The sequence below is a fragment of the Stegodyphus dumicola genome, chromosome 10, assembly GCF_044657685.1.
Source record: "Stegodyphus dumicola isolate Sdum_Otavi_A_Nest chromosome 10, ASM4465768v1".
NCBI lineage: Eukaryota > Metazoa > Arthropoda > Arachnida > Araneae > Eresidae > Stegodyphus > Stegodyphus dumicola.
This window is the reverse complement of record NC_140777.1, coordinates 33,164,669-33,187,888: the sequence shown is the minus strand read 5'-3', so window position 1 is coordinate 33,187,888 and position 23,220 is coordinate 33,164,669. Positions and strand designations below refer to the sequence as shown.

General features: G+C 29.4%; 1 protein-coding gene across 2 annotated transcripts in view; it reads right to left on the bottom strand.

Moving 5' to 3' along the window:
* Positions 1 to 830: 830 nt before the first annotated feature.
* rt (Protein O-mannosyltransferase rt) overlaps positions 831 to 23,220 on the bottom strand; it is a 118,227-nt gene continuing 95,837 nt past the window's right edge. Inside the window, exons 18-20 of one of the 2 annotated variants that reach the window (XM_085824856.1) lie at positions 21,754 to 21,880; positions 21,480 to 21,654; positions 831 to 1,072 (exon numbers count right to left, since the gene is read on the bottom strand). In XM_085824856.1, the coding sequence (XP_085680982.1) occupies position 1,072; positions 21,480 to 21,654; positions 21,754 to 21,880 (303 nt within the window). In that variant the 3' untranslated portion in view covers positions 831 to 1,071. Of the gene's footprint in view, positions 1,073 to 6,189; positions 18,843 to 21,479; positions 21,655 to 21,753; positions 21,881 to 23,220 lie in introns of those variants that run through there. The other variant, XM_085824855.1, reaches the window with a different exon arrangement.

Genomic DNA, 23,220 nt, shown 5'->3' with positions numbered 1-23,220 from the left:
ACTTTTATCAAGTCATAAGGTTTGTTGTCAGGGTTGTCAAGGGTACTGAATATTGAGAGTATAACTAATGTTCAAAACTAAAGGCAGCATGTTTATTATTATTTTATTTATTTATTCATTCATTTTGGTGTTTGTTTTTCCTCATGAAGTAGTTTTCCTTAGAAAAGCATACCTCTTTTAAGGCAGATAGCCCTAGTGAGCATTTCCATACTCAAATTGCCTAATCTTGCTTCTACTGAAAATTCATTCAGATATTAATCAGTATGTGATTCTATTCTTAAACATACCTTTTTAATAATTTAGACTGAATATTATTTTATATCTATATTGTTTTTAGACAGTATTTCTTAATCTTAAAAATAATAATAATAATATTAATAATAATAATTTGTTAAAATCATGGTTGGCTATTTAAAGCACAGAATTAATAGAATACAGGAATCTTCCAATGCAATTAATTTCTATAAAGTGCTGTATAAAATGTATATAAAAATTTACAAAATATCAGCAGTAAGTGGACTAGGAAAGTCACAGAAAATTTGAGATTGTAACACAACTCATATAATTTTTTATTTAATATTTATAATTAAATGAATTGTATTTTACTTCTTTTGAGAACATACACTGTTAAGCACTTTTGAGAACATACACTTGGGTAGCAACCAGGGACATAGCCTTTCATTTATTAAATTAAAGGGTATGCTGCTGAACACCAAATATTTTGAAAATTACATTAATAAAGGAAAATTAGAATTACATATATTTTAAAGCTGAAAATAGTATTTGTGTATTAATATTCTGTAAAATATTGCATAATATGAAAAATAAAGAAATGCATATAATTAAAATTTAATATATAAAAATTAGAACTGCATGTATCTGAAAGGTGAATATAGTATTTGCTCATTGACATGTTGTTAAACATTGCATAATATGAAAAGTAATTAAATGTTTATAATAAACATTTTAAAATTCCTCAGATCTAAGGTCTGAAATGAAAATTTTTCATAAGGTTTGCAGACAAATTCAATTTTGCTTCATTTATGCAGATCGCTTTATTTCCAAGTGTAATCTGAAAATGAATAGCATTAATTATTGATAAAATTTTAGATTAATCATTGATAAAATTTAAACGGTAGTACAGTTAATGCTGATAATAGCAAAATCAGCTATTCAATCTTAAAATTTTTACTGATGATGCTATAATACAGTTGGTATTTATACATGATATAGATTTATGCACAGTATAAGTATGCCTCGTTTTGACCTTTGTATGTACATTATGTTACGATCAAAATCTAAATATTGGTAGAGTTAAGCTTTTTAAAAGCCCGTATTTCCTTTTAAGACCGTTCATTTTTCAAATTTCAAAAAAAGGAGGAAAAAAATAGATGCTTTATTTAATAATTAAGGCTTATTACATTATTACAGTGGTTTCAAACTCAACATGCATGTGGGCTAAATGCACGATCTGAATATAGTGGATCTGAATATTAAAAAAAAGAGAGAGAGAAGCAAAGAAAGGGATTATTTTTTCTTTTTTTCACAAAATAAAATTTGTTAACTAAATTTAAAATTTTTGCTACATATTTCTCAATGCAAGCAGAAAAATAAAGCCCCCCCAAAAAAGCATCAAATTTATACGTATTTTCCACCTGAATCTTAAAAGTTGGCACCAGCATGAAATTTCTCTTGGTCACAATTTGCAATTCTAACTCATTGATAGCAAAATATTAAAATTTTCAGACTGACATTTATTCAAATAATTGCAATATATTGAAGTTACTACTAAATCATTTACTTTTAACTCAAACTAAAAAGAAATGTACAAAAACTTCCCAAGAGGGACAAAATTTGAGAATAAACAATGGAATCTCTTCTCTTTTATTAGATTTTTCTATGACGTATACTGAAAAAATAATAGTTGCATGTTAATAATTATAAACTTCGTTTCTTACTATACCTTTCAACTACAGCCCCACATAGCATTTCGATTTTCATAAAGTTTGTAATTTTGAAGGTAAATTACTAGAATGCATCTGCCTCCAAATTATAAATACTCATCAGAAGTCTGGTTTCTTTCATAGACTAATATTAACTTCAAACTATGAAAAAAATGTTTAAATGTAAATATACTCTGAAACAAAGCGATTAATTTTACTGCGAAAATTTTTAACTAAGAACATTTATCTTTCTACAAATACTAATAAAAGTAATCTGGATGTTAAAATTTTGTATAAGATTTATATCACAATGTCAATAAATAAACTCTATTTCTATATTTTCTGGAGAGTTGCGTTTTTGTTTTTGTTATTGAAATTAATGTAAAATTGGACTCCGAACCATTAAAATCTTTTTCTTCAAATTCTTGTCATAATAATGCTAATTAAATTAGAGGAAATGTATTCATAGGCTATATGCACCCACCAGTTTGAGACCACTGCATCATAACACAGAACATTGAAGGAACCCAAGAAATAAAAAAAGCCAGTTTTTAACTCGATGTAGAGTACAATGTAAAACTTCGAAGCAGAATACTCACCATTGCATAATAAGAATGCGTAAAATACAATAACTGTACAATATTCAATAATAAACAACAAACAATGATTTCCTCTAGCTGAATGCAATAATAGTATTGCATGCATTTAGGAAAAATTTGAATATGCTTTCATGTTGCAGGAGGGAAAAAAGGGAATAGCTTTTTCCCTTCGTCCTTGTATAATACACTATTTCATTAATGATGCTGGTATTCGCAGAGCATGCAGAGGGAAAATTACAGAAGACATGACAGCATGCAGTTCATTTTTTTAAAATTTCTGATCCTAAATAAAATTGGTGATTCAGAGCAAAGCTGTGTATTTAAAGTAATTAATGAGGATTTTATTATCCAACTGAGTTAAAAAATAATTCCATTTTTTCCCATTTCAAATTTATAGGTATGCTCTGCACACCGTAAATTGACGCCCCTGTAAAAAACAGCTCTTATCAATTTAGACAGCCCGCTTTCATTTTCCTATCGTGCCATAAGTGTATTTACTATCATTTGAATTTTTTTCCCATCTTCAATATGACAAACTCTTAATAAATAAAATTACTATGGTCAAGTGGTATTTTGAGGACTCTTTTCATAGGTTTTAAAATTTTAATTTGCCAAGAACTCTATTGCAAAATTTAGGACATATAGCTTAAATTTAGGACATATTTCATAAACATATATTAAGGTACTAACCTTAATATATGTTTATGAAAGTAAAATACAGTCAAAAGTCGTTAATCCGGACTCGTCGGGACTTTGGCGATTCCGGATTATAGATCATCAGTTTAAATCTGGTAAGATGGCATGCAGAAATTACAAAATTAAAAATATGAAACCATAATTTATGAAACAAAGAACAATTATGATCTAAAGGGTATCAAAATTTATAAAAAGAAAAAGCTTAATATTTATTTGTTTACTTTATTAAACATTTCTTTCAATGTAAGTTGTTAAGTTGCTTCGTTTCATGTGATAATACTTTTTCTTTAATTCTATTAAAAAGACATATTTTCTTGTTTAGTTACAAAGTTCCGCTGTTGAAGTCCTATAATTGCTGTGTCGAGAATACCGACTAATTTGTCAATTGAAATGCTTTCGTTTTCAATAATCTCTCTGTCACTTTCTTCACTATCGGAAGCGAATTATAATGACAAGGAACTTGATTTAAATCATATCAAAGACGGAGTACATCGAGATGAAATACTACATTTAGTAATGAATTATAAGCCAAATAAAATAAAAACATCTGCCCTGAAGATAAGGATAGTGCTGACAGATCAACTTCCAATTCATTGCGCGCCACGGAGTTTCTCCCCCCCCCTTGCCGCAGAGCAGCGTGAAATTGATAAACAGATTTCGGATTTCAAAACGTACTTTCGCTTTGTAGATCCTTTACATATTAGTAAATATATATCGGAAATTCTATTTGACATAATCGCAAGTTCAAGCTTACTTTTATAAAATTGCTCTAACAGACTGCAAAAAATAATAAGGCGGATCCAATTCGAAGATTAAGGAACAACGCAATCTGCAACATTAACTGAATTAGATAATTTTAGCTTAGCTTATACCGTCCATTATACATTAAACGCGCATGCGTAAACATATTATGCGCTTGCCCAGATGCAAATTCGCAGCCGTAAAGGTCTTACGCGCACGCGTAAACGCATATGCGCCACGCAAATTCGCAGCCATAAAGGTCTTACGCGCACTCGTAAACGCATATGCGAAACTTTCTGCGCATGCGTCAAAGCGACACATGCGCAGAAATTTTGTAGGTTTGAGGTGCGGATTATAGATCATTCCGGATTATGGGTGTCCGAATTAACGACGTTTGACTGTATTGTTATAAGTTTCTATAACTATTTAAATTCTTTTGATTGTATTGCTGTTTTTATGTATTGTTTTATTTATTTATTTGGGATAATAGTTTCAGGGCTTAATTTTTGTATAATTAAATTCATGGTCAAATATTTTATATAAAAGTGCTTATTCCTTATATACTGTAGTAAAACTTGTGATTCTGAATCTAACAATGTTTGAATTGTTAAAACAGCTCAACTAAAACAGAAGATATGTGGAGAAATAATTCTGGCCAGGCCTTGGCGAAAATGTTGCTATTAAACTAAACAGACATTTAACGATTTTTTGCCAATTCGGCAACTTGTTAGAAGTTAGGAAAAACACATTTTTGAAGAGTGATTTTTTTTTTCTGTAGCTTCCAGAAAACTATGCAGTGCCATGTAAATACAGCTTAAAAAAAAAAAGAATAGGAGTAATATCAGAATTTACAATATTTCTCAATTATTAAGGCGAATTTGCCTATTATTTGCAGTTTCTTCGAGTTATTTACAGCTATATATTTTGCTGCATTTTATTATTAGCTGGAATAAACTGTCAATTTCTTCCTATCCAAATGGAATAATTATTCACAAGGCATTTACTAACTCAGAGTTTCTTAAACTTTTTCTAGTCACTTCCTCCTTTTATCACTGAGATTTTTTTGCAATCCCCAGGACCCCATAACATTTAGAAAAATTTTGTGAGACCCCATAACTATTGCACAAATCTGACACACGCATGAGTGAAACTATCAATTTTTTCACTTGTACTGTAATATACTATTGTAGTTTTAGGTCATTAACTTTAATTTCTAATTTTAAGACATAGAACAATGTGAAAATTTTAAATAATTAACAGATGAAATGACAGCGTAACGCGCAAAGCAAGGAAAATGAACGTTTATATTATAAAAAGAATGCATCAAAACATTTTCGTTTTTTTCTTTGTCTGTATTGTCTTATCTTTACCTATTTTCAGATACATTGAACAAAAATATTTGGCAATTATAAAATTATTTTAATAAGTTAAAGAAGTATCAAAACTGCTAAAATTTTTGGCGGCCTCCTGCTGCAGGTCCCGCACAGTTTAAGAAGCCCTGCACTAACCCATAAACTGACAGCATTATATAGTCACAGTAATTATGAATTTAAATCAAGAAGCCAGACATGATAAGATAATATAAGTTTCACAACAGATCATGAAAAAGCATGTGCTAACAATGAGGCTGCTTTAGATTAATGCTCTGATCACAAAGCTATACTTTCGACTACCTAGTAACCATACTGTTTGGAACCTTTTTATTTAATACAAATATAGGCACTACTTCACAAGGTGTCTTAAAGATGGCTACAAGCTCATTATATTCCAAGACATATATTTTAAATTATGAAACTTCTTAAAATCAAAGTTTTACTTAAACAATTATAGCAGTAAGGGACTGAATGACATCTAACTTTTTACACAGCAAAATATTCAGTCAGTTTTATAGTAAGTTTAGTATAAACTAATAAGTTAAATGAAGAAAATTCTATACCTATATGTAAAATTTAGTACAATTGACCCTCCAACTAGATGTAGCATTTCATTTATTAAAGAATCATAAATATTTTACTAAATGGATTTTTTTTAGAACCATACAAAAAATTTACGTTTGTAAAAAGCAATTATACCTCACCCTGTAACCAACTTTTTCAAAGAAACATTTCCTTATATTTCCATTTTCGGTTTAGTATATGTGTATGTTATTTATTTAAATTTTTTAAGGAAAGGAAGTATAGAAAAAAAATCTCAAAGCATGAATTACAATATTTTTTCATAAAAATATATTTTATTAAAAGAAATACTGTAGCAAAGAATAACATCAGTAACAAGTAAAAGGAGAAAAATCGTGATTTTTATGAGAAGCATCTTTAAGAAATATAAATGTTAATACAAACAGAAATTCATACATGAAAATTAATTACACAGTTTGTAGAAATAAAAAATTGAGCAAAAAATAAAAATGCTAAAAAACAAAGACAACTGCATTCATTCTTTAATTTATAATTCAAAAAATAACAATAAAAATTACATATGTTTAAAATTTTACTCAGTTTGGCTTGATTTTTAAATAAAATAATAATAATAAAAAAAACATAAGTTATGTTTAATGATGATGAAACAACATCGTAGTTATCAATAAAATTTTGGCACAATTTTAGTATTAATTTTAGTAAATTTAAATATTGATTTTTGTTTTTCTAAACACTTGAATCAAACATTGAATGAATGAAAATGAAATATTAGCTCATTTGTTAAAAGAAAATTGCTGTTTCACTAAAACAGATTAAATACAAAAAATTCTATTTAATAACTGTTGCCAAAATCTACAGCATTACTTTATTTACCTGAAAAAGTTTACTTTTTGTAAAACTGCATTAAAAAATACCAAAAAGTAAAAAAATGTATATATTAAGTAGTCTCTATAAATTACATTTTAAATATTTATATACATCAAGTATAATTTAAATTAACCACTTTAAACATTTAAAAATATATTACATAAAATGAAAGCTTAGGTAACAAGAAACATAAAATAACCACATAGTTCACATGAATTAAAACAAAAACACCATTCCAGTTTAGCAAACAAAATATATAGCAAAGAAAATAAACACATTCCTTAACTGAGTATCATGTAATATTTTTTAAAATAATCTTGAGTTTTAGCACCAAAAAATGTACAGTTTTAAAGTAGAGAAAATGTTATCAAATGAATATTCAAAATTTCTTTTCCCTTTAAGATTAAACTTTTACATTCTATAATATTAAATCTTTGATAATCAGTCTAAATTATTTCTGTAACTGTTGTGAGTAAATGATATAGTGACTGAGTCACTTCTATGGCCAGCCTCCTTATCATATTATGGTTTTTAAGAAATAAGTCAAACACATTTCAAATTACAGCATTGTATTTTCCTCTTAATATAGTAAATATTTAAAAATTTCTACTTTATTTTCTAAAGCATTCATACTTTCATTACCGCACCAATTAAAGCTATAAAAGAACTGTAATTTTTAAAAAAATTTTTAAATTATTCAGTGGTAAAATGATAAAAGAACCCCTGCACTAGAATACAGTGGAGGGAAAAAAATGAAAGCTTGGGAAGAGCTCACACACTAAAAAATGGAAACATTTTAGGGAATATGAATATATTTTTAGGTGGAAAGTAAGAAATAACATTCCTGTTTGCTACTGGTTATAAATTTTTATTTATTGATTGATACTGCCATTATGTACCTCAAATTTTTGTTTTAGTCTTTCCTTTTAGATTTCTTTCTAACTTTCGCTTTCAGATTTAACTTATCACAAAGTAAATGTTCAGTCCTCCCCAGTCATCATTAGAATTATCCAAATCACTTCCTCCTTCTCAGACCTTTATTTATAAGTTTTTATAACATGTTCCTACATACAATATATTTCTTCCTTTTTTCAATTAATCAATAATTATAAAACTTTTTTTGGCATATGAATTTAGACATTATGATAATTTCTTATATCCAGCACTTTGTCCACATTATTTATTGCTTAACTAATTTTTTTTAAATTTGTGTTAATAAAGAGATTTATAATATTGTTAACCATTGATGACTATCAATGTGTTTAAAGAGAATGTTATCAAAATGCCAAAGTTCAACAATTATGTTGCATATTTTCTATTTGTATTTTAAATATGAAGTAGTAAAATTAAACTACACAGCTAGTGGCTATAAATGCAGTCTAAATCAGCAATTCTCAAACAATAATATAAAACTATCTTAAAGTATGTCAGATTATATTTATTTCTAAAATAACTACTTAAAAAAGAATTTTTAAAAAATTAATCATCGAACATTTTAAGCTTATTTTGAACATATCTAGAAGTTTTGCAAATCATTCCTCCCCCTTCTGATGCATTGTTGGAAATGATCAAATTTCAAAAACATATTGAGATAAATCCTTTTACTTACATTTAAACTATCTTCAAAAATAGAAAAACAAAATAAATCTACTGGGATTTCATATACAAGAAATAAATTGTCAGAATAGGCAACATTTTCAGAGATCAGAACAGTTAATGATCAATAGATTTTGCTACTGCTAACAAATGCTTAATAAGCAAAGTATCTAACCACATGATTAAAAAAAATAAATAAAATGAATGATTATTTAAAAAAAAATCTGAAGGCTTTCAGATTTTATATTATGCCCAGAGGGGCGTTTATTCCATTCACATTTCAAGAGCATTTGGATTAATGTTTCTTTTGGCTAAAAATCTTTGAAAACAGCCTATCTTTAGAATTTTCAATATTTTTTTTTTCCCCATACAGTGTTTATTTAGTGTTGTGCATTATTTAGTTTTGCCACTGCTTGCTTTGAAATCATTGAGTTTTTTTAATCAAAAATTTATTAAAGTTTTACAAAATTTAAAATACACAATAAAATATTTAAAAACAGCACATCTTTAGAATTTCCAATAGACAGTCTCGCATGCTGGAAATAAATATGTTTTTTCCTGAACAGTGTTGTCATTGCTCACTTTGAAATCATTGAGTCTGTTAATAAAAAATTCTTAAAATTTTACAAAATATGAAATACACAATAAACCAAATTCAAAATTCGAGCTTCTATGTGTCCATATTCAGGTGGAGGATTCCGTTATTCAAACATGCATACATTCATGCAAATTCTTTATTATTTAATTTCTTTAAATATAATACACAGCGATAACATTTGGTGGCAACAATTTGAATTGTGATTTAGACTTTTATAGTGATTCAATGCAAAATCCCATCTTGAGACTAATAGCTCTTCTGGGTTAACGTTCCTTTGGACTTATGGTTAGATATATACGAAGGCAGCTAAATATCTGGCTTAATATTTTTTGGGGAGCATCAACAGACAGAAAAATGAACTAAATGAGATCAGTATAAGTAACTCCACCTTCCTTTTATTATCCTATTTTTCCTTTATCCTACTTGAATTACACTGGTACTTGAATTTGTAAATTATTATGCATAATTTTAAATAATAAAATTAAAAGATTAAAAAATTAATTGACAGCTTTTTTAACAAATGTATTAACTAATACCTGAAAATAAATTCCTTAAAATAAAAACTGAAAAATTATATACGCACACATATATAAGAGATTGAATTAAATTAAATATATTAATAAAACATAATAAATTTCCTAATACTTGCACAATAGCTGCAATGTAATAAAATAATAATTTTTTTACTAATGGATTATTCCATATTGTATATCTTCTTAGGGAAAGTTAGTAGAATTGTAGCTGAATGAAGTAACTTTGAAGCATTTAAAACTGAATCTTGAAAAAAAAATTTTTTTTTAAAGAAACTTCAACCTGAATTGTGAAAAAAATTTTAACGTAAACTTTTAAAAGTGAAAAATAAATCAACAAACCAAGTGATTATCGCCATTGATCGTAAATTGGTTGACTTTTCAAAGGGAACAAACCAACCTTCGATTAATCAACAATAATTAATAAATGCAAAAGTGTTTTGTCTTTTACTCAAATAAGAATTATGATGCCCAAGTTTAAGCCAATTAGTTAGATTTAAAGTGAGATGAATTAAAGTGAAGGTACTATATAGAATTCATTATGAATGTGGTAGTCCCGTTTAGCTTATGAATTTTTTATATCACGCAATATTATTGCTAAATTGAGTAGTGGTAAAAATTTGTTTTCTCACTTGAGTAAAGTGTTCCCTGACATCCCATGCATTTGTTTGATATTAAAAACAAAATTACCTCTTCAGTGATTAAGATATTAAGCAATTCAATCTTTTCAAATGCGCTCGATAGCTGTCAGTCATATATTTGTAATGCGATCTGCATTCATTTGCACTACAGTGCATAACTGGAATGCGAGTTGAGCTCGTTGAAGACCATCAATGTGTTTAAAGAGAATGTTGTACATTTAAATTTAAAAATTTTATTCTTTATTCAATATTCCTGTTTTTATAATATTAAATATATTTTATAAATACTGAAAATTTTTATTTTCAATTTTAATAATAAATGTTATAACCTATATTAGACAATAAGAAACTATGATTTATATATACATACATATACATATCAAATTTGGCTAACTAATGGAAATGTATTTTCTTTGTGTTACAAATCATATTATCCAGCATAAATCTTTTCATCACAGACACAGAGAGAATAGTGAAAAATTAATGGAAAACATTAAAAAAACTTTAATTTATTAATATTAATTTCACTGTTAAATAACTAAGCAAATATATCACACTTAAAAAACAGCCTGACATGCTGATACGATACAAGAATTTATGCACTTTTTTAATCATATATTGTAAAAATATCTTTACAAAAAAGGAAACAAATAGTCTAAAAAAGATAAATACAGTTAAAAAAATAAAAAATAAAAAACAATAATATAAAAAAACTAACATATGAAATACATTATATGCATTTTTCTACATATTAATGTAAAATGTGTGGACGGAATGATTTATGAAAATAATTTAAAAGTAAAGTAACTTTAAAATTTCCTTACCAGATAACTGAGAAACATACAAAATTTATGTAACAACAGCAAATGATGAATATGTTCAATATACAAAACAGTATTCATTAGTAGAAAATGAAATTGTAGTTCATACACAAATAAAAGTCAATTTGTCTTGAAGTTTTTATCTATATGCATTTTAAAATTCAAAATATTAATAAAGTAAATTCATTTAAGAAATAAAATAAATATATGGATTTGTACTGAAGAAACAGACTTTTTCTAAGTATGGTGATTGACCTCTTTTAAATAAATAACAGGTTTTTATCCTATGCTTAATATGGCAAAGCATGGTACATATAAAGAAATAAAAAAAAATTTAAATATATGTGTTTAAATCACACTTCCGGAGAACTCAGGTTAGAACAAATAATCTATGAACGTTCTCACTAGAAAGAATTTGAATAAGAATACTCAGTTAAATAAGTTGACAATCTTTTATTTCACTATTGATAATATACAGTGAAATGCACCTGCAAATAACACTGCATTTAACCACTGAAGTGTACATACTATTAGGAGGGCAAATCTCATGAACTATGTTAAAACCATGTTTTAGTTTTTTAAATAACAAATGAATTGTCATAGCTGCCAAACTCTTCTGATTTTGCCATGAAACTTCCAGTTTTTTTTGTCACCTATCCAGGTCCCCTGACAAATTAGTTCCTGGAACGATTTTTTGTAGTTGACAGCACTGGCTGACAGGGTGGAGGATCTAAGCTTGAAAATAAGACTGGTATCAGTCGCCTGTGGGCAGTTGTTGAGGCAGGGTACTCTCTGGACAGAGGTATCTACTGCATCCTCATTGAGCGAAAAAATGGACCAATTTCTGGAGCAGTGTTATGCAATCAAGTTTTGTGTGAAACTGGGTAAACAAGGGACAGACAAGCTCGAAATGCTTCGGAAAGCCTATGGTGAAGGGACGATGAAAAAAAAACCAAACTTTCATGTGGCACATGCGGTTCCGGGAAGGTCAATGATGATGACTGTTCAGGAAGCCTGTCAACATCAGAAATGGATGACTAGGTGGAAAAAGCACGTCAAGTTTTGAACAATGACCGACGATTAAGTGTTTGGATGATTGTAGAGGGTGTGGAATACCCAAAACAATCGTTCATCGCATTTTAACAGAAGATCTCCAAATGAGGAAAGTATGAAAACCGTGCCAAACGTCCTGATGAGTGAAATGAAGGAGCAGCATTTGTTGAAGTGCCAGGAATTGCAGGAATGCTACGGAATGGACCCAGAATTTTGGGGCAGAGTGATCATAGGAGATGAGATGTGGATTTTTCAATATGTTCCCAAATCAAAGAATCAGAGCAGCAAGTGGCACACCAAGGAGTCTCCTCGCCCGAAAAAAGCAAGGACGTGCTAATCGCAAATCAAGGCAATGCTCATTTTTTTTTTTTGACAGAGAAGTTGTGGTTCACAGTGAATGCATGCTACAAGGACAAACAGTAAACAAGGAGTTTTATTGCAAAGTGTGCAAACGGTTGTGCAACAGGGTATAGCAAATGCAAAACGAAATTTGAAAAAATTGGTTCTTGCACTATGAAAATGTGTCAATCCACACCTCGCTCATTGTATCCGAGTTGCTGGCCAAAATGGGTGTGGCAACACCGCCCCAGCCGCTGTGCACCAGCAGACTTCACTTTGTTCTCAAGAATTAAAAGAACCCGGAAAGGAACTTGGCATGGGATGCTGGAGGTGGTAATAGCAACCGCAATGACCTAACTGAAGATGATTCCTGTTGACAACTTCGAGGGTGCTTTCAATGATTGGGTGAAGCATTAGCATCGAAGCAGGGGAAGAATATTTTGTAAAGTTCTGAAAAGACAGTAAACTGATATTGAATAAATCAGTTTACTGTCTTGATTTCTAAAAAATCATTCCAGGAACTTTTGGACAAACCCTGTATAAATAGCTGAATAGCCTGAATAATGTGCTATAGACATAATTTGAGTCCATTTTGAGTTTTGAAAATGCACAGCTGCACAAGGAAACAAACTCCCCAGAAACTCTTAAGTTTTGAGCACAAGGTCGTCCGAGGTTTTCATATATAATATCTGGCAGCTATGACTTGCTAAATCTATGTTATCATCATAACTGCAATCTACTACATATTTATTTGAATTCATCTTAAATGTATTGGATTTCTGAAATACAGTTAAACTTTTGCAACACAGAAATCCTTACATACTTTCTTTCAAGTGTTATATATAATGTAAGTACTTTCTATATATATAGAATGCAAAATAAATTTACATTTAAAATTCATCCCATATTCAATTCAGAATAAAGAATACGCAAAAACCAAAAAGACAGAAGCAAAGTCGTAAAGTGCAAGAAAAGGGCCAAAACAAAAAATTAAAAAAGAAATTTACATCTTTCACTGTAGTTTGTTACTGTGCTTATGGTTTTTGCACATGGCTTATTCTAAACTGAATATGGGATGAATTTTAAACAAATTAATTATTTTAATTTATTTTGCACTACTACCACCACTTGTTGCTGCTTTCAGCATGCTACTAGATTGGGTTTTGAACTGCCTCTGTATTTATTCAATTGCATATACATACATGAAGAGCCATTACATTATAACCACCCCTCACCTAGAAAAATGAGCTTGACTGGAGATAAAACTGTGGCACATGCATGGCTGATGCTAGAGTACATAAAGTGCCCATGCATTGTTTTTTTCTTACGTAGAATATTTCACGACATAATGGGATAAGTCGATTTATCAGATTTTGACAAAAGTCAAAACAATTATTGCTCAGTGCTTGGAAACATCGATTTCCTCTGATGAACATCACATTTAATCAGCTGTTTATATGCAGCTATTGTGAGTACTAATCAAAAGCGATGTATGAATGGTGAAACAACAAGTCACTGGCCAGTAGTTTGTCAGCATGATGCACTGAATTCAGAAGAGAGCATAGGTTGCTACTTATTGTTCAGCATCTGAAGGCCTACAACAGCCAAAAATCACCTGTAATTACTACAGTGTGTCTCAACACACAGTGCAGCGTACACTGCTGCATATCAGCCTATGCAGCCAGTGCCTCAATTGCATCCATGTGCTGACAGCACACCACTGCCTACAGCATCTGCAATGGCCAAGGAACATGGGCACTTGACAACAGAAGAACAGCAAAAAATTGCCTGGTCTGACGAATCCCATTTTCTGGTCAAATATATTGATGGGCAAGTGAGAATACAACCGATTTCCAATAGAAACTCTGGTTGGCTCTGGTTGGTACAGTTGGCTGGATACAAGCCAATGACAGTAGTATTATAGTGAAGGCAATGTTTTCATGGGGCACAATAGGACCCACCATTCCCAGAGAACAATCCTTGATGTTTGCGTGCTATGTGAACATAATTGCAAATCAGGTGCACCCTTCACGGTAACAGTGTTCCCAATGGGTGATGCCATTTACCAAGATAATGCACCATGCTACAAGGATCATATTGTCAGGGAGTGCTTTAAGGAACATTCTGGAATTTCAAGTCATGTCTTGGCCTCAAGATTCCCTTGATATGAATTTAATTGAACATGTGTGGTTCCACCTGTAAAACTTAATTCATGCTGCCACACTACCTCACAATGTGCAGGATTTGCAGGACCAGTTGGTGAGTGCCTCATACCAGATACCTCAGACTATCAATCAACATCATGTTGAGTCAATGCCTCCCCGGTTTAAAAGTGGTTTCGAGGGTGAAAGTTGGTCCTACTGTAATGATGCTTCATATGTATGTATATATTTCCACACACACAAGTAACATGTGTGTGCTATACTATAGTTCATATTCTCTTAAAAGTTAAATAATGATTAAAAAAATAAGAAATACTTTATTAATATGATTGAACTGCAACATGATATAGTTTCAGACACCAAAGTATGTATTTTCCAGTGAATAAACAAATAATTTTTTAAGCAAAATTCATTTAAAATGCACTCTTTTAACTCTATACCTCAGACTGCTTATTATTAAGAACTATTTTCTGTACTCAATATTTAATGTTGATTGTATGTAATTTTGTTACCAAGCCTGATTTATACTGAAAACAGTTTCAACTATGTAAATTAATTAATTTGTGTATTTAGTTAAACTGCAAACATACTTAAATTACACTTAAATCTCTATTTATTTCTTTATGCTTAATTATTAATATATATATATATATATATATATGCATAATTTTAACAAGTTCATGATTTCTTTATGGCATAAAATGAAGACACTGAGGATATCTCTATTGTGATACCTCTGACTTCAGTGTTTAAAATACTTATAATATAGCAGTACATTTTAAAGCAAAAGAAGCATAACCTTCCCTAGAGCACATTTACAATTACACATGTTTAAAGTTTTTTTGAGAAATTTAACTACAACAGTAATGATAAGAAACAAACTTCCAGCTTACAAGCTTTTTTTAAATGCTGCAAACATAAAATGCCATCTTTTAATCATTAGCATTTTAAATTTCATTGCATTTTATTAAACAGAATATACACTATCAACAAGGAATTTAACACGTTGACTGCCATGCGCAATTGATGTGGTTTGCCCATGACGGCAACGAAATTTTTATTATCTGATGTATATTATGTATTATGTTGAAATATTATCTACAGAAGATAATGTGTTATATGATCGTGCTTAATGCATTTTTCATGGTGGGGGGGGGGTCATAGGCCACCCTCAAGGCGCTGTAGACTATTATTGAGCTTTATAATTTAAATTTTTACAATTTATTATTCTTCAAACCATTACAGTAACAATGGTACTATTTAAAAATTTACCAGTATTGATATTTACTCTAATTATGTATTTTAGTAATGGTCGTGTCTCCAGTCACGGGTGGCATCCCCGGCGCTGTAACCAAGTCAAGGTCACCGGTGACCCCCATGGCAGTCAATGTGTCAGCTATATAACAACTCATATTATTTTTTAATTTATAACAGTCAAAAGTCGTTAATTCGGACACCCATAATCCGGACCTCAAAACTATAAACTTTCTGCGCATGCGTCGCGTTGACGCATGCACATAGGCGTTTACACGTGCGCTTAAGACCTTTATGGCTGCGAATATGCGTGTGCGCATAATACGTTTACGCATGCGCGTTTAATGTATAACGGACGGTATAAGCTAATCTAAAATTATCTAATTCAGTTAATGTTGCAGATTGCGTTGTTCCTTAATCTTCGAATTGGATCCGGCTTATTGTTTTTTGCAGACTGTTAGAGCAATTTTATAAAAGTAAGGTTGAACTTTTGATTATGTCAAATAGAATTTCCGATATACATTTACTAATATGTAAAGGATCTACGAAGCGAAAGTATGTCTCGAAATCCAAAATCTGTTTATCAATTTCATGCTGTCCTGCGGCAGGGAGGGGGGAGCGCACAATTAATTGGAAGTTGATCTGTCAGCACTATCCTTATCTTCAGGCCAGATGTTTTTATTTTATTTGGCTTATAATTCCTTACTAAATGTAGTATTTCATCTCGACGTACTCCGTCTTTGATATGATTTAAATCAAGTTCCTCGTCATTATAATTCACTTCCGATAGTGAAGAAAGTGACACAGAGGTTATTGAAAACGAAAAAATTTCGATTGACAAATTAGTCGGTATTCTCGACACAGCAATTATAGGACTTGAACAGCGGAACTTCGTAACTAAACAAGAAATTATGACTGTTTAATAGAATTAAAGAGAAAGTATTATCACATGAAACGAAGCAACATACATTGAAAGAAATGTTTAATAAAGTAAACAAATAAATATTAAGCTTTTTCTTTTTGTAAATTTTGATACCCTTTAGATCACAATTGTTCTTTATTTCATAAATTACGGTTTCATATTTTTAATTTTGTAATTTCTGCATGCCATCTTATCAGATTTAAACTGATGATCTATAATCCGGAATCGCCGAAGTCCCGATGAGTCCGGATTAACGACTTTTGACTGTATTTTACTTGACTTGACTGTAGTTTCAAAAGATATTTTTTTAAATCACATTTATTTTTTAAAATTTTATGTTTAAAATTTGGAAAGGATGGTAAAATAAAAAATATAAAAAAAATAAATTTTAAAAACTGCTTTTTACCCTGCGAAATTTTCTACCTTGAGTTTAACTTCCTCTGTTAGTTGAATGTATTTATATTGTTTATCTCGGTCTACAGTAATAATGAATTGGTCTGATTATAAGATATCCTAAAGTACACAAACTCGATATGTTAAACACTGTACAAGAAAAGCAATTAAATGGTCTAAATATTACATTCTGAGCTAAAATTTCGCAAATATGCTAATGGATAAATTATCTAAATGTTTTTAAAATATTAGGCTGCACATATAAAAAAGAAAAAAAAGTTTTTTTACAGGTATTTAAAAAAACAGAAATTATAGTCAAACCAATACACTAGATAAGACTTATTATACTCCTTCAAAAGATCCACATTTTTTTTTTTTTTTTTTTCAAATAAGAAAATTTTCTAATTAAATTAATTGAACTAAAAATAATTTGCATTTTTAACATACACAGATATATAAAAAAGTAAAATTATAATATATAATTTAATAAAAATTGTAAAAAAAAGATACTTTATAACTCAGAAATAAAAATGTGCATTTCAAAACAGAAGCGGAATTAAATATTATAAATTACAAATATATGTTAAAACTGCAAATGTTAATATAACTAACTATCCAAATGAATTCCATATAGCAGTGTATTCGAGCAACCCATTTCAGCAACAAAAAACACAGTCACAGTTTATATTAGAAATGCAAGAATACTGAATGAATTTTAAAATATTATGAAAAATACAGCAACAATTAAAAAATTACTAAGTTTATAATTAAGATTAAAGTTGTAATTTAAAAACAAATATTTACTTTTAAATTACAAATTTTAACTTAAAGCTGTAATTTTTTAATTATTACTAATTTATATTAGCAAAAAATTTTGATTTAAACAATGAGAAAGAAACTAAACAGTTTTGTAAGTTATTTCCTATTCACATTCATTTGGGTTTTACGCACTTTTCTAAACTGACTCTTATTCAGTTTGTCAGCATCTTATACAAATATTTTGCAAAAATAAATTCAAATGCTCCACTGAAAAAAAAATCATACAGTAATTTTATGAATTGCATTTTGAAGTCAAATTTAATACTCTAGTACTTTTACACAAAAAAAAAAAAAAAAAAAAAAAAAAAAAAAAATAGTAATCAAATTTGATCACCAATAATTCAGTTAATGTAAATATCTCCAGAAATAAAGTACTTGAATTATTTTAAATTTAACGCATAGAAATATAAAATTAGTATAAGGTTTAAATTTCAAAATTATATTTTAAATCCTTGGGACATGTTACCATTAACATAAATATTAAAAAAAAATATTTCATATATTTTGGACATGAAAAACTCGCATACAATTATTATTTTACATATTTTATATGAAGGTCCCCCCATCAAATTTTGTACTTTGATCAAGTTGTTGAAAAGACTACATTTTCCATCTTTCAAATGAATTAAAAAGTTGGAAAATATTGCTATAAAGAATTCCATATTAAAACTACTTGCCAAAGTATTAAATAGATATAGATCCTTCCAATTTTAAAACATTTAATTACTCTCCAAACTAAAAAAAAATATATCACTATCATTGAATGTGGATTATAAAATCCCAAGTGTCTTTCCATCTCAGCTTCAAAACTTGTTCGGCCGATAACGGGCCAGTCCCATAACAAAATACAGAAAACACATTATATGTATACAATACCAAGATAAACCAAATAATGAAACTTGCTATGAACATGTATCTAAAAAATGATTGAAGGTAACTGTTTTTCATAAGGCTGAAATGATAATTAAAAAGAAATTAATATACTGAGAAATACATGATCACATCAAACTTTTCATATTTTTTATAACAAGAAAAAATTTCCTTGAGCATAGGGACTGAAGGAACATATAAAAAGTTATATTTCATAATTTTTATAAAAGAGATTTCTTAAAATTTAAAAGTCATGAATAGTTGCATCATTTAAAATACTTCTGGAAGCATAAGTCTATGACCAACAAACAGTTGTAGAAATAATAAGCTGGGAAAAGGCTTTTGTGGAATGGTGTTAAATAACTTAAATATGTCTATTTGTCATATAATACTAAATGGGAGATCTAAACTTTTTCACTGCTAAAAAATTAAGAGTTCCTGAGTTGTTCCAACAAAAATTTAATTATAGTTTGCTTCAAATTTCTGTAAATGCCAGAGGGTAGGATGCAGATTTCATTTAACAGAATATTTTGTCAAAGAAGGTCAAAATTTTGTCATATTTTATGAAAATTTTCTTGATGTTTAGAAGACTATAAGCATCAGCTTAATCCTCAAAGCTTAGAATGGTTCAACTATTTACATTATATTCATAACACTGATTGAAACATAAAGCAAAAGTTAATGGAATTATTTTTCATGAAAAACTGCAAAAGCTTGCAAGTCATACACAAGCTGCTGGTGGTGGTATTATGCTTTGGGGGATATTCTCATGGGCAGTTCTGGGACCCTTAGCTGTGGTAGATCATGAAAGCTGTGGACTATCTGAACATAATTGTGGATCAGTTTCACCCTTACATGGTGTCCATCTTCCCAGCTGGACATAAAATCTTCCAGCAGGATGAAGCTCCATGTCACAAGGCTCGAACAGTGTTAGAGTGGTTTGAGGAGCATAAGCATGAATTCCAATTAATGTTCTGGCCACTAACTCCCTGGATCTTAACCCAGTAGAGCACACTTGGGATGTCATGAGGCATCAGCTCAGAGCTTAAACACCACCATGACGGAATATTTCGGTTTTGCGTGACTGCTGCTTAGACATTTGGTACAACCATTTGGTATCTCCTGCATCCAAGGCAAGCTGCAGATGATTTGCAGGCCAAAGGTGGTTATGCAACATATTATTGAGTAGGTAGCTATATGTTTTAGCTCTTCAGTGTATATATAAACTCAGAAATGTGTACTATTTTAATTTTACCTATCATATATGAAAGCTCAGTACTTTTCCATTATGGGCCTCCTACACATTTAATTGTAATTTTTAGCTATAAGAATAGTTTACAGATGGCTCACACACATATGATACTTTTTTGTTATGCACAAACATATGTACTGTATTTTTCCATTATGCTCATACATACCAAAATGCATGGCAGGCGCATAATGAAAAAATACTGAAATTTCAAATGCCACTTTGTTATGTATCTTCCCATTCGTCTCGCATCACTGTATATATACTTTGGTAAGTCTATTTATATGGGTTTCAAACTTCACATACTTAATCTAAAATACTGTGTCTGTCTAAAATTAAAACTTTAATTCCTTGAAATAATTTTTATTCACTACACATATTATAAGACTACTGTTCACCTTACAGTCAAGTCAAAAATGTCTAATTTGGGCTTACAATGCTAAAAGCAACTCAAAACTCCAAGTGTAGAATGAAGTACTTAACATAGCTTGCTAACAGCTTCAGATTAACAAGAAATGCTGCGTACACAAAGAATTGATATTTGACTTCTAAAAATTTATATTTTAGATATGGGCACATTCTACAATATTCAGCCAGCAAAAACTTCTACGGTATTATGACATTTCATCAAAAGAAATAAAAAACACTAATTCCAAATTTTGACTCCATCTGCTGATTCTAAAAATATATTTCACAAGAATTTAACTATTTTTATTAATGTTTGTCAGTTCACTTTACCACCTTGCTAGGTGACATTCTGTACATTATGCCAAGTTTTTTATACTTTTTCCTACTGATATTCTAAATGTAAGAACTAGAATTTGATCTTTAAACTTCAATATATCATCTTCTATAAAAATTTATTATTCCAGGTTCATAAAAATTGAGGGATGGGATAGTCCTACCCCTCTTACTGATATAAGTAAAAAGATAAGAAAACTTTAATAATTATAAATATTGCCTCGTTTTATACTTATAGCCCAGCATAATCCAAGCCCTTATGAACTACACTAACTATAATCAAATTTTATAAAATCAACACTAACTATAATCAACTACACTACTAATAATCAAACTTCCCATAGTTAATTTACATTTACCTTCTAGAAAACTTTTCACTATACATGAACAATAATACAAAATGATGATAACTGAAGTTTTCAGTGAAGAATGCCAACTGTAATTTTTTAGGAGTAATACTTAGTTTATTCCTGTATTTAGTCTTATAAAATATTTGAATATTTAATTTTTAAATTTTATAATAAAGCTACTAAGCTTACTTGAGCTTTTGCTAAAAGTTCTTTCCATAATTAAATTTTATACATTTTTTTAACATGTTTACTACAAGATCCCATGAAAATTTGAAAATTTATATGAGCAGTAATTTGAAACAAATTCATGCACACTGAAAACAGAGTACATATCAATGGAAAGAAAAAAAAAAAAAAAAAAAAAAAAACATATACTTACCAAACAACAAAACTAATATGCTCTATCAGTGTAGCTAGCAATAACAGTTTAAATAAATATGCAGGTAAATAATGGTGTAGGAAAAGCGTACGGTCAACAAAGAAATATGGCATAAAATGCAGTAGGTAACCAAATACAAAAACTTTTCCAGCAGTACAAAACTTCTTCCACATATCTAATAAAATAAATGACAGATATCTTAAAAAACATACCTAGTAACATATTACTATCCTTATGGCATAAATGAAATACAATATGCAATTCTTACACTTACCCTCAGGAATATCGTAAAAACATCTCCGACGCCTCAGCAAATAAAAAATGAATATACAAGAGTATAACATTAGCCCAAATGTTGCAGTATACCAAGTGACTGCATTCCCTAACAAATGTATTTGTGCCTGCAAAATATTAAACTCTATCAAAATAAAAAGACTATATAGTTAAAAACATAGCATTTTAAATTTAGCAATTTTTAAATTTTGATTTGAAAGTACAGTACTAAAGTCAGCTTATAAAGCCAAGTTCTCGTAACGTATAAGACAACAAAATGACAGTAAAAGCCTGATTATCGAGCATTCAACTATCCTAAAAGAGTGAGTAATTGAAATTTTTTAGAATTTTTGAAAAAAATACCCCCCCCCCCAAAAAAAAAAAAAAAACTTTAGAAAATGACATGTTTTTAACACTATTAAAGAGCTTGTTAAACTGTTAACACAAATACACTCCCATCAAAATAGCGTAATTTTGTATCAAAGATGGATAAGCATGATGCTACAACACAAGCATAAGAATTTTGCTTTCATTTAATATAAATCTGTTCTCGATAAACCAGTTTACTTTTTATAAAGAATGATATAAGTTCTATTTTCTCCTTCGCATTCTGAAAAAATTATTAATATTTGTGACGGGTAGATGTAGAAATGAGAGGGACACCACAAGTTCACCATTGGTTGTACAGAACAGTCCTTCCGCACTAACTATGCACTTCCACCCTAATTTGAGGAAGAATACACTGAAGGGGAAAAAGAAAGTCTCTTCCCATCTTCTCAACCACCAAGCTCTTGAGAGGACTTGCTGCGAATTTTAAGTTCCCCCCTTGCTACACAAACCATCGAGGTAGGAAGTTAGATGGAGTGGCCCTAAACTGGTTTCCCCCATACTCTGCTTTGAAGCACTGGCGATCCCTTCATTGGTGACCAAAACATTGGGTAATTAAGTTCAATGGGTTTCGACACAATCGGATGTAAATATTTTGTAATTATGTCGTAAATATGCATATAAATGTATATATTTTGTTTTTCTACAATACTTCAGAGTTCTAAGTACATGAAAAGAATACATTTTTTAACATTTCATTCTGAATGGAATTAAATGCTATACTTTTCACAGAACAGTTTAATTTGAAATATTTTCACAAATTACATTAGAAAGAAATTTTAAGGTAATTCGATTTTATTCGGTTAAGGATTAAGGAAAATTATACATTATTTCTTTTCTATTTATAAAACTTCTTCCTAAAATACTTTCTCAAATACGACATGATTTTTTAGCTTCTAAGGCATCTTTTAAATCGAAAACTATAAGTCAGTTTATAATTAATGCTCTACTCGGTCCATTTCAAATTAGAGCACCTTTTAATTTAATAGCGAAATACTTTAAATAGTACTTAACTTTCTCTGAATATTCTGAAAGGGAATAAAGTAAGGATTATTTTTTAAATATTATTTAAAACTTAAAA